General features: G+C 57.0%; 1 protein-coding gene across 2 annotated transcripts; it reads left to right on the plus strand.

Annotated features, from left to right (window-relative positions):
• Positions 1-1,672: 1,672 nt before the first annotated feature.
• On the plus strand, positions 1,673-12,274 carry DMAC2 (distal membrane arm assembly component 2). 2 transcript variants are annotated; one of them, XM_084770909.1, is made up of 6 exons: positions 1,673-1,806; positions 3,334-3,515; positions 5,274-5,354; positions 7,472-7,608; positions 7,688-7,853; positions 11,373-12,274. In XM_084770909.1, exons 1-6 carry the CDS (start codon positions 1,789-1,791, stop codon positions 11,548-11,550), a joined length of 762 nt encoding a protein of 253 aa, XP_084627035.1. In that variant the 5' UTR covers positions 1,673-1,788; the 3' UTR covers positions 11,551-12,274. The 2 variants fall into 2 exon arrangements, with proteins under 2 accessions (XP_084627035.1, XP_084627036.1); XM_084770910.1 differs by having other exon boundaries at positions 7,691-7,853.
• The last annotated feature ends 42 nt before the right edge of the window (positions 12,275-12,316 follow it).

The raw sequence follows: 12,316 nt of genomic DNA on the forward strand, positions 1-12,316 counted from the left end.
CTGCTGTGCCTGCTGCTTCCCCGCTGTATCGGGCTCCCAGCTCTGCAGAACTGCAAGCCAAGACAATCTTCCTCCTGTGCCGCTGCTTTGAGTCATGGTATTTTATCGCAGCAACAGAGCAGTGACTGATACATACTGTCTCTAAGGATCATAGGGCAAGGATCAGTCTGCCCAGTGCCCACCTTGACAAACCCGCTGCTCCCTGCTCCTCCACTTCCATTAACTGACACCTTTTGGGTTCTCAGGTTCTTTGCCTCTGGCAGTTTTCACCTCTGCTGTCCACCCCCCAACTCTCCCCCCCACCCCCCCCACCCCCACATCCTACCAGCCATTTGCCTATGTTACCACAGTAGCCTCTTGGCTGGTCTCAGGTCCAGCCCTACCCTCTAAGACCCAATCTCCAGATCTTTGCAACATGTAAATCAGATTTTTCGACGACTCTCTCCCTCTGTGAATAGACTAAAACCCTACTGGGCCTGCACAGTCAGACCCTCCGCCCAACTCTGGCCAGGCCTCCTGACCTCTCTAACAAGCTGGTGCTTACGCGCTAGCTGTCACCTGAACACGTCCGCTCCAAAGCTTTGGGCAGCTGTTTCTTTCCTGTCATTCCTTCCAGTTACATGCCACAGAGGCAGTTGCTGGTGGCCCTGCGCACCCCTGCCACCCCCTAACATGTCGCCTGTGTTTGCCTACTTATCAAACACTCGCTTTAAGTTTTTACTCATTTCTCATCTATTCTCTTTCTGCCTAGAATGACAACGGCCTGAGAAAGGGGCGGTTTGTCTGCGTGACCTCGGTACCCACTGTGAGAGCTCAGCAAACACTTATTGAATGAATGAATGAATCCACCAAGACTTTCGCATTGAGGGATGGGCATGGGGCTCAGTCGGCAAAGAGCTTGCTTAACATGCAGGAGGCCCTAGATTTGGTCCCCAGCACCTCATAAACCTCTGATCACAGCATACATGTGCCTGCACTCAGGCACACATTACGCGCGCACACACACACACACACACACACACACACACACATTAAAAATAATGTTAGGTGACAAGAAAACAAATGTTAGGCCAGCCTAACATACGCAAAAGAAAAAAAAAATATATATATATATACACATACCCTTTTAAGAAGTCTAGATGCAGGTTGGTACCCATGGGGTTACCTCCTCCTCGGAAAAGTGGGGAGGATGAGGCCAAAGGTGTACAGGAGGCAGACTGGGAGCAAAGGAGGCGTGGCTGAATAAATAACTAGCCTAGATTTGAACTCCAGACTGACGTCAGCCGTTTCCACTGTAGTCTAACACGGGGAGGGGGCAGGGCGCTCATCCAGAAGACCTGGATTAAATTCCCAGCACCAATACCAGAGATCTAAAGTCCTCTTCTGATCTACGAGTCATAGCACACACGTGGTGCAGACACACGGGTAAAATAAAAAATTTAAATCTAATAATAGGGCCAAAGAGCCAGGGGATCTGAGTTCGCATCCTGGGCCAAGTTCCGCTCATCTCTATACCTGCGCCAAAGCATTGTGCGTATATACACACAAAAAAAATTTAAAAATTAAAATAATAATAATAATAATGCAGCCTTCCAGCTGTACTGATTCGGCTCTAAACGACAGAGAATTGCGACCGCGCCAGGAAAGGAAGGTCTCTAACGGGAAGACTGGCTCCTCCCGGTTTAAAAAAAAAGAAGAAGAGGGGCGTGGCCACAAGAGAAGCCGGTCCTGTCTGAACCACGTGCTGAAGGGGAAAGCCCCGCCCCTTCTGCTACGCTCTCCGGCAAGATGGCGGCGCCCAGGGCGGTAGGTGACTTACAGCGCCAGGAGCCCCCCCCCCCTCCCCGAATTACATAGTTCGCTTGGCAGCTCCGCTCTCGAGATCTCTGTCAGCCTCCAGGGGAAGCAAAAGCCTGGGCGGAGGCTTGGTAGAGAAGCCAACGCGGAGTGCGGGTGGACTAGCCATTAGGGGGAGTAGGACGTCTCATCCTGGGAAGTAAGCCTTAACGGGAGGTCCGAGGACGTGGTGTGCAGGCGGGAGCCGCCAAGAAGGTAGTTAGTATGGAGCCCCGGGGAAGAGCCTGAGGGGAGGGCGCAGGGCCTCGCTGAGTTGGGGGATGGAATTAGTGGTCTGGTACTTCGTTTACACTCACGGCTTTGGGGCTCCATCCCCAGCCCTAAAGAGAACGGTTACAAGGGCAAGGTGAGGGGAACAGCAGCCAAGACGTGAGTCGTGCAGGAGAACGTGGCAGAGGCTAGCCTGGGTGGCAGAGGCTAGCCTGGGTGGCAGAGGCTAGCCTGGGTGGCAGAGGCTAGCCTGGGTGGCAGAGGCTAGCCTGGGTGGCAGAGGCTAGCCTGGGTGGCCCAGAGGCTAGCCTGGGTGGCAGAGGCTAGCCTGGGTGGCAGAGGCTAGCCTGGGTGGCCCAGAGGCTAGCCTGGGTGGCAGAGGCTAGCCTGGGTGGCAGAGGCTAGCCTGGGTGGCAGAGGCTAGCCTGGGCAAACGGCCGGTTGTTGTTAAAGCGCGGGCGCCAGGCAGATCGGCTCACCTGCGACCCCAGCCCAAGCCAACTGACCCGCTGGACTAGCGGAGTTGGGGCGCCCCAGGTACAAGTGAGAGACCGTGCCTCGACGTATAAAGTAAAGGGCGACTGAGGAAGACCCCTGGCCTTGACCTCTGGCCCCCATGAGCAGCCACCTGCGTGCATCGTCGCCCACACGTTTGAATAAGCATACACATGAATACACACGTACACGTATCTCCCCTGCCCCCGGCCGCCCCCCCTCCAAAAAAAAAACTGGATTAGTGAGAAATTAAGGAATAATGGGAGTTTGGTGGGGGGGAATAAGGAATTGGTGGGAAATTAGAAAAGCTTGAGAAAATGAAGACTGGCTGCCTAAAGGGAAGAATTTCTGGTTGGTAAATGGAAGGATTTGGAGAAATGTTTCAAATCCCAAAGGTAAGGATTGAGGAAGTAGACATAATGGGGATTGAGCACAGGGCCTTACGCGTGTTTAAACAGGGGCTCTAGCCCTGAGCTACACCCCACCATTGGGGAGTTTTACCAGACTCAGGAAGCACCGGGCGAGATGAAAAGGCGCGGTGTAAGAGTTGGGGTGAATCCGGGCGGTGGTGGCGCACGCCTATAATCCCAGCACTCGGGAGGCAGAGGCAGGTGGATCCCTGTGAGTTCAAGGCCAGCCTGGTCTACAGTGCGAGGCCAAGACTAGAGAAACCCTGTCTCGAAAAACCAAAAATAAAAGAATAAATAAAAAATAAATTGGGGTGGACTCCAGCTCCAGGCTCAGTCTCAGTCCCTTCCCTCTCCTTCTCAGTTCCTGCGCCTGGTGGCCCAAGAACGCGGCATCCATAGCGCGCGCGAGTCCGTGACCCCAGGCAGCAGCCGGGAGAAAAGGAGGACGCTGTTACAGTTCCTCACAGACCACTTCCAAGACGTCCAGACTCTGAGAGAGTACTGGCTCCAGAAACAGATATCAAAAGTGAACCAGGAGAATCGGTGAGAACCTCTAGCTGACAACACCCCCCCCAGTGCCCCCCTGCACCCCCCAGTGCCCCGCCCCCCCGCCCCCCAGTGCCCCGCCCCCCAGTGCCCCGCCCCCCAGTGCCCCGCCCCCGCGCCCCAGGGGGACCCCACTAGCCAGAGCCCCAGCTCCTTCCTGCTCTCGACAGTCCCAGGCCTGCCCGTGGTTTCCACTGTCAGCATTTCCAGCTCACGTCTTCATCGCCGGCCCCTTCTCTAAGACTCTGCTCATAGGCACGTCCACTGCCATGGGGGGGGAGGGGGAGGCAGAGGGGAGGGAGTGGGGTTAGACTGGCTTCTTAGACATGCGTGGCTAAAACACAAATCGCTCATGGCTCCCTTTTAAAAGAATTTTATTTATTTATTTATTAATTATTATTACTATTTTTTTTTTTTTTTTTTTTGGTTTTTCAAGACAGAGTCTCTCTGTGTAGCCTTGGCTGTCCTGGACTCACTTTGTATCCCAGGCTGGCCTCGAACTCACAGCGATCCCCCTGCCTCTGCCTCCCGAGTGCTGGGATTAAAGGCGTGTGCCACCACCGCCCAGTTTAAAAGAAAGTTGGCCCCATCCAAAGAATGAGTGCCACCCAGTTTCTAAGGGTGAGTTTTCAGGCAACTTCTTTGGTTTCTCTCTGCCTTCAATCTAGTCTGTCAGTGCTAAAGGGTTCTCAGTGTCAGTTCCCACTGCTTCACTGGGTGTGGCCTCCCCTGAGACCTTTCGTTTTATAGTCACTGTTCTATTGCTGTAAGGAGACACCAAGGCCAAGGGAACCCTCCCCCCCCCCCACCCGAGGCAGAGTTTCTCTGTGTAGCCTTGGCTATCCTGGACTCGCTTTGTAGACCAGGCTGGCCTCGAACTCACAGTGATCCGCCAGCCCCTGCCTCCCAAGTGCTGGGATTAAAGGCGTGCGCCACCACACCTGGCAAAAGAAGCCATTTAAACAGGCGCTTGCTTACAGTTCAGAAGGTTAGTCCAGGACCGTCTTGGTGGAGCATGACAGCCAGGTGGCATGGCATTGGTACAGTAGCTCAGACCCACAAGTGAGAGAGAGAGAGAGAGAGAGAGAGAGAGAGAGAGAGAGAGAGAGAGAGATGGGCTTTTGAAACCTCAAAGCCCACTCCCAATGACACACTTCCTGCAAGGCCAAGGGGAGGAGCTATTCTCTGACTTCTTGCTTCTTACCTTGTTCCCTGTCCCAATCTGTTGAGCCTCTGGAGCTGGGATTACAGGCCACTGTGAGCCACCGGATGTGGGTGCTGGGGATCAGAGCCGATACTCTGAGAGCGCAGAAAGTGCCTTCAGCTCCGCTGAGCCAGCTCCAGCCTCCCCAGGTTTTTGGTAGGTTGGCTGGTTGGTTTTTGAGAGAGGCTCTCATGTAGTTCAGGCTGGAGGGCCTTGAGCTCCTGGTCTGCCCGCTCCTGCCCGCTCTGTGTGCCACACGTGGCCCAGAAGTGACTTAACAACAGCACCTCTAAATGGGTCTCCACAGTCAGGCTACCCCCGATTTTTCCTCCTCTCAGAACTGGCACTCTGTAATTTGACTTCTCACTTTGTTATCTATGTCTCTCTGCCAGTTAGTTCCTTAAAGACACTTGTCCACTTTGACGGCCACTGTCACGCCAGGGCGCAGCATTTACCATGCACGCACACACGCAGCCGGGCTGGGCGCCCCGTGAACTGGCACACAGCCCAGAGGTCCCAGATTTCACTTTTGCTCTCATTTTTCTCCACAGACACTTCACCGCCATCGAGAAGAAATACGGCCCATATGTCGCAGGTGCTCTCTTTGTCCTGAAGCAAGGAGGTGCCGTGAAGTACGCCTCGACAAGACAGCAGTGGTGACGGGCTGTGGGGGCAGGGCAGAGCGTCTCTACTGTCCAATGGCTGCATGAGGGGCCTTGTTACTAGACTTCAGTTCGTCACGCATAAAAGGAAATAGTACCCAGAGCCAAGCAGGTCAAAACAGGCTGATCCCTGAGGCGCTCTGGCTAGCCAGCCGGCCTAGCCAGCCTGGCAAGCTGTGGGTTCAGTGAACAGTCCTGTCTGAAAACACACAGCGGGAAAGCAACTGAGGAAGACACCCGACATCAGCCACTGGCTTGCATGCACTTCCGTGCATGCACACTTGTACACACGTACCAAGAAAATACACACACACACACATGCAGTTTGTTTGTTTGAGGTTTTGTTTCCAAGACAGGGTCTCTCTGTGTAGCCTTGGTTGTCCTGGACTCACTCTGTGGACCAGGCTGGCCTCGAACTCACATCGATCCACCTGCCTCTGCCTCCGTCACACGGTTGTACACACACATTTTAAATTAACACCAGCCCTTTAATCCCAGCACATGGGGCCAGAGGCAGGTAGCTCTCTGAGTTCTAGGCAAGTTGTGGCTACATCTTAAGACACCCCCCCTCTTTAAAAAAAAATTTTTTTAAAAAAGTATATACAGCTGGGCATGTTGGTGCATACCTTTAATCCCAGCACTCAGGAGGCAAGTGGATCTTTGTGAGTTCGTGGCCAGCCTGATCTACATACTAAGTTCCAAGACAGCCGGAGCTATATACTGTAACCCTATCTCCAAAATGCCATAAATAAATAAAATATATGCAGCATTGCTAGCTACAGGGTTTGCTTTAAACACTGGGATTTCACAGTCTAAACAGTTGTCATAAGGCCTAGCAGCCCAGCGCTTGGGGATGCTAGGCAGCTGGGTCACTTGCTAAGCCTGGCTCTCAGCTACGCTTTTGTTTTGTTTTGTTTTTCGAGACAGGGTTTCTCTGTGTAGCCTTGGATGTTCTAGACTCACTTTGTGGACCAGGCTGGCCTCAAAGTCACAGTAATCCACCTGCCTCTGCCTCCCAGGTACTGGGATTAAAGGCGAGCGCCACCACTGCCCAACTGTGGTGCACACCTTTAATCCCAGCACTCGGGAGGCAGAGCCAGGCAGATCTCTGTGAGTTGGAGGCCAGCCTGCTCTACAGAGTAAGTTCCAAGACAACCAGGTCTACACAGAGAAACCTTGTCATGAAAAACCAAGGGGGGGAGGAGTGTTTTTCTGCCAGGTGGTGGCATGCTCCTGCGATCCCAGTGTACCAGGAGGCAGAGGCAGGCCGGTCAAGTGTGTCCCCTAGCTGGGCATCCTGGCCCTGCCTTGCGAGCCTAGCAATTCTAGCCTTCTAAATTCTGGGCCAGCCTGAGCTACACAGCAAGATACAAGACTCTCTCACACACACACAAAAAGAAAATAGTGTTTCTTTATGCTCCTTTTTTTCCTTCCTTCCTTTTTTTCCCCCTAATATATATATTTAACATTTATTTATTTAGTGGATGGGGGTGTGCTTTTGCCACGGGCGGAGGTCAGAGGACAGCTTGAAGGAGTTATTTCTCCCCTCCTACCGTGGGCACCCTGAGGAACTGACTGGCTGTCAGCCTTGGCAGCAGGCAGTTTGATCCTCTAAGCCATCTCCTCGTCAGCCCCTGGTTGTCATCTTTTCCTCTTTCTGGAAAAACTACACAGTTTCTGTAGGCCTTTTCTACTCTTCCTACCTAGTTTGAGCACTTTGCCACCTCCCTTAAGATGAAATGTCTGTCTGTCTGAAAATACCTTCAGCAAGAACTCATGCATTTCTGTGTGTGTGTGTGTGTGTGTGTGTGTGTGTGTGTGTGTGTGTGTTTTGGTTCCGGGGGCGGAGGTTGTTAGCAGGGTCTCACTCTGAAGCCCTTGCTGGCCCTGAATTCCCAGTGCTCCTGCCTCAGCCCCCCAAGCGTTGGGCACTCAGGCATGCAGCCATGTTCACCTCAGCTCGTCCCTCTAAGGCTGAGCAGTATCTGGGGCTTCCAGTGCCCTGTGTGAAAGAGAACACTGCCACAGCCAGGTAGCCCCGCGCGTGGGCAGCCAGGCAGTGGCACTCACCCCACCTCCCACTCTAGGTTTCAGGACCAGGAGTGGATCCGGCCAAATGAGCATGGCCATTTTCTTGCCGAGCTCCCGAAGTTCCAGGACGTCCCTGTGGAGGCCGTGGATGCCAGCGGCTGTGCCATCAACTACCAGGGCATGAGTAACCTCCGTGAGTGGCCCGGGACGGGTGGGTTCCCTTCGGTGTTGGACTCCAGAAAGTCCCCAGTGCCACATGCTTTCTCATCCAGCAGTGCCCCTGAAAGAGCTGCGCTCCCTGTCACTGAAACGCTGCCCCTACGTGGATGACTGGTGCCTTAGCCGCCTCCACGTGCTGGCTGGCTCACTGCAGGAGCTCTCGCTGGCCGGGTGCCCCCAGGTCTCGGAACGGGGCCTTGCCTGCCTCCACCACCTCCAGTAAGATCTTCCATCCCGTGACGCAGCAGAGTCAGGAGGGGACCCTAGGTGCTCCTAGCCATCGGCCTGTACCCTCTCTGTCATGATAGTGCCTGTGGTAGGTGATGACAACTGAGCAGTCCAGGTCTTCAGAAGGACGAACTGACTCCTGCCTTTGCTTCCTTTATATATGGATGGAAACTCCATGGTAGTCTCACTGTTGTAGGAGAGTAGAAGCCAAAGAAAATATTTATAGTTAGCAGTGAATTTTTCATACTTAGATAGCTGTGAAGTTTTACTAGAGAGCCAGGGGTGTGACTCAGTGGTAGAGCCCCTGCCTAGAATCCCCCAGTGAGGGGCTGGGGTGTGACTCAGTGGTAGAGCCCCTGCCTAGAATCCCCCAGTGAGGGGCTGGGGGCGTGGCTCAGTGGTAGAGCCCCTGCCTAGAATCCCCCAGTGAGGGGCTGAGGGTGTGGCTCAGTGGTAGAGCCCCTGCCTAGAATCCCCCAGTGAGGGGCTGGGGGCGTGGCTCAGTGGTAGAGCTCCTGCCTAGAGTCCCCCAGTGAGGGGCTGGGGGTATGGCTCAGTGGTAGAGCTCCTGCCTAGAGTCCCCCAGTGAGGGGCTGGGGGTGTGGCTCAGTGGTAGAGCTCCTGCCTAGAGTCCCCCAGTGAGGGGCTGGGGGTATGGCTCAGTGGTAGAGCCCCTGCCTAGAATCCCCCAGTGAGGGGCTGGGGGTGTGGCTCAGTGGTAGAGCCCCTGCCTAGAATCCCCCAGTGAGGGGCTGAGGGTGTGGCTCAGTGGTAGAGCCCCTGCCTAGAATCCCCCAGTGAGGGGCTGGGGGCGTGGCTCAGTGGTAGAGCCCCTGCCTAGAATCCCCCAGTGAGGGGCTGGGGTGTGGCTCAGTGATAGAGCCCCTGCCTAGAGTCCTCCAGTGAGGGGCTGGGGGTATGGCTCAGTGGTAGAGCTCCTGCCTAGAGTCCCCCAGTGAGGGGCTGGGGGTGTGGCTCAGTGGTAGAGCTCCTGCCTAGAGTCCCCCAGTGAGGGGCTGGGGGTGTGGCTCAGTGGTAGAGCCCCTGCCTAGAGTCCCCCAATGAGGGGCTGGGGGTGTGGCTCAGTGGTAGAGCCCCTGCCTAGAATCCCCAGTGAGGGGCTGGGGGTGTGGCTCAGTGGTAGAGCCCCTGCCTAGAATCCCCCAGTGAGGGGCTGGGGCGTGGCTCAGTGGTAGAGCCCCTGCCTAGAATCCCCTAGTGAGGGGCTGGGGCATGGCTCAGTGGTAGAGCCCCTGCCTAGAATCCCCCAGTGAGGGGCTGGGGGTGTGGCTCAGTGGTAGAGCCCCTGCCTAGTGTCCCCCAGTGAGGGGCTGGGGGTATGGCTCAGTGGTAGAGCCCCTGCCTAGAATCCCCCAGGGAGGGGCTGGGGTGTGGCTCAGTGATAGAGCCCCTGCCTAGAATCCCCCAGTGAGGAGCTGGGATGTGGCTCAGTGGTAGAGCCCCTGCCTAGAATCCCCCAGTGAGGGGCTGGGGGCGTGGCTCAGTGGTTGAGCCCCTGCCTAGAATCCCCCAGTGAGGGGCTGGGGGTGTGGCTCAGTGGTAGAGCCCCTGCCTAGAATCCCCCAGTGAGGGGCTGGGGGTGTGGCTCAGTGGTAGAGCCCCTGCCTAGAATCCCCCAGTGAGGGGCTGGGGGCGTGGCTCAGTGGTAGAGCCCCTGCCTAGGATCCCCCAGGGAGGGGCTGGGGGCGTGGCTCAGTGGTAGAGCCCCTGCCTAGAATCCCCCAGTGAGGGGCTGGGGCATGGCTCAGTGGTAGAGCCCCTGCCTAGAATCCCCCAGTGAGGGGCTGGGATGTGGCTCAGTGGTAGAGCCCCTGCCTAGAATCCCCCAGTGAGGGGCTGGGGCGTGGCTCAGTGGTAGAGCCCCTGCCTAGAATCCCCCAGTGAGGGGCTGGGGCGTGGCTCAGTGGTAGAGCCCCTGCCTAGAATCCCCCAGTGAGGGGCTGGGATGTGGCTCAGTGGTAGAGCCCCTGCCTAGAATCCCTCAGTGAGGGGCTGGGGCGTGGCTCAGTGGTAGAGCCCCTGCCTAGAATCCCTCAGTGAGGGGCTGGGGGTGTGGCTCAGTGGTAGAGCCCCTGCCTAGAATCCCCCAGTGAGGGGCTGGGGTGTGACTCAGTGGTAAAGCCCCTGCCTAGAATCCCCCAGTGAGGGGCTGGGGGCGTGGCTCAGTGGTAGAGCCCCTGCCTAGAATCCCCCAGTGAGGGGCTGGGATGTGGCTCAGTGGTAGAGCCCCTGCCTAGAATCCCCCAGTGAGGGGCTGGGGGTGTGGCTCAGTGGTAGAGCCCCTGCCTAGAATCCCCCAGTGAGGGGCTGGGGGCGTGGCTCAGTGGTAGAGCCCCTGCCTAGAATCCCCCAGTGAGGGGCTGTGGGGTGTGGCTCAGTGGTAGAGCCCCTGCCTAGAATCCCCCAGTGAGGGGCTGGGGTGTGGCTCAGTGGTAGAGCCCCTGCCTAGAATCCCCCAGTGAGGGGCTGGGGGTGTGGCTCAGTGGTAGAGCCCCTGCCTAGAATCCCCCAGTGAGGGGCTGGGGGCGTGGCTCAGTGGTAGAGCCCCTGCCTAGAATCCCCCAGGGAGGGGCTGGGATGTGGCTCAGTGGTAGAGCCCCTGCCTAGAATCCCCCAGTGAGGGGCTGGGGGCGTGGCTCAGTGGTAGAGCTCCTGCCTAGAATCCCCCAGGGAGGGGCTGGGATGTGGCTCAGTGGTAGAGCCCCTGCCTAGAATCCCCCAGTGAGGGGCTGGGGGCGTGGCTCAGTGGTAGAGTCCCTGCCTAGAATCCCCCAGGGAGGGGCTGGGATGTGGCTCAGTGGTAGACCCCTGCCTAGAATCCCCCAGTGAGGGGCTGGGGTGTGGCTCAGTGGTAGAGCCCTGCCTAGAATCCCCCAGTGAGGGGCTGGGGGCGTGGCTCAGTGGTAGAGCTCCTGCCTAGAGTCCCCCAGTGAGGGGCTGGGGTGTGGCTCAGTGGTAGAGCTCCTGCCTAGAATCCTCCAGTGAGGGGCTGGGGTGTGGCTCAGTGGTAGAGCCCCTGCCTAGAGTCCCCCAGTGAGGGGCTGGGGTGTGGCTCAGTGGTAGAGCTCCTGCCTAGAATCCCCCAGTGAGGGGCTGGGGTGTGGCTCAGTGGTAGAGCCCCTGCCTAGAATCCCCCAGTGAGGGGCTGGGGTGTGGCTCAGTGGTAGAGCCCCTGCCTAGAGTCCCCCAGTGAGGGGCTGGGGGTGTGGCTCAGTGGTAGAGCCCCTGCCTAGAATCCCCCAGTGAGGGGCTGGGGGTGGGGCTCAGTGGTAGAGCTCCTGCCTAGAATCCCCCAGTGAGGGGCTGGGGCGTGGCTCAGCAGTAGAATCCATGAAGCCCTGGATTCCACCCTTAGCAAGCACACATGCAGATACACACATAGAATAAAAAGAGAAACCACCAGTTGAAGTTAGAGCCAGAATCCACCCTCAGCACACCAACACTCACACACAGGATGCCGCTCTCACGTCTGTCCTTTTCGCCCCTCAGGAACCTCCGCAGGCTGGACATCTCCGACCTTCCTGCCGTGTCCCACCCAGGCCTCACTCAGATACTGGTGGAAGAGATGTTGCCCCATTGTGAGGTCCTTGGAGCTGACTGGGCCCAGAGTCTGAAGGCGGGGCCAGACCAGCAGCCCCAGGACACGTGTAGCCCCCTCTCTGCCTAGTGTGGCCCTGCCCTTGTCAGGTCTGCGGGCTCTGTGGAGTGTCTGACGTCTTTTCACACGCAGGCTTCCACTGGAGTTGAACCCAGAGGAAGACTGGCCAGACTGACAGGACATAGCCTTGTGTCTGCCTGCGACTGCTGCCGGGGCAGACAGCCCTCCGTGCTGTGCAGCTCCATAGTTTCTCATCCCTGTGGAGAAGATTCCCCAACACGTGTGGACAGGGAGCGGACCGTGGCTGACGTGTGATAACTGTTCCTTGTGCAGGGCCGGTCCCCGCTGCAGGTGGCCAGCATCCTCGGCCCACATTCATTAAAGACCAGCAGCAGCACCCCAAGCCCCATGGCGATGTCTGTTGGCTTACTGACTTGCACCCTCAAAGGCAGGGGTTCCCCCGCCACCCCGCTCTGTGAGAGTAGAGATGAGCCGCTGGGAGAAGGTTCCTGTCAGCTGGCACGACAGACTTTGTCAGTAGAGGGTGCTGGACAGAGTGCAAACAGAAGGTAAGGACTGTGCAGGCAGCGTAAAGTGTAGTGTGTGTGGGTACCCGGGTGCCGCAGGGCCAGCTTCCCCAGCACCCCGCTCCCGGATGGCTGGGTGGTCAGCAGCCTCCCCGGCACCCTCATCCGTGAGCGAGTGATGGGACCCATGTTACCAGCGGCGCTCATGACACCGGCACACTGTTCAAATGTGTGACTCTTCTTATTAAACTTTCCCTGGTCATGTTTCCTTGTGGCTCTTCATCCCAGCTGGATGCACATGGCACCAG

The sequence above is a fragment of the Acomys minous genome, assembly GCF_964271855.1.
Source record: "Acomys minous genome assembly, chromosome: 20".
Classification (NCBI taxonomy): domain Eukaryota; kingdom Metazoa; phylum Chordata; class Mammalia; order Rodentia; family Muridae; genus Acomys; species Acomys minous.

Coding starts and splice junctions, on each gene's coding strand:
- DMAC2 (XM_084770909.1), top strand. Junction 3,516..5,273: donor AAAGTGAACCAGGAGAATCG/GTGAGAACCTCT, acceptor TTTTCTCCACAG/ACACTTCACCGCCATCGAGA. Junction 7,609..7,687: donor CCAGGGCATGAGTAACCTCC/GTGAGTGGCCCG, acceptor TTTCTCATCCAG/CAGTGCCCCTGAAAGAGCTG.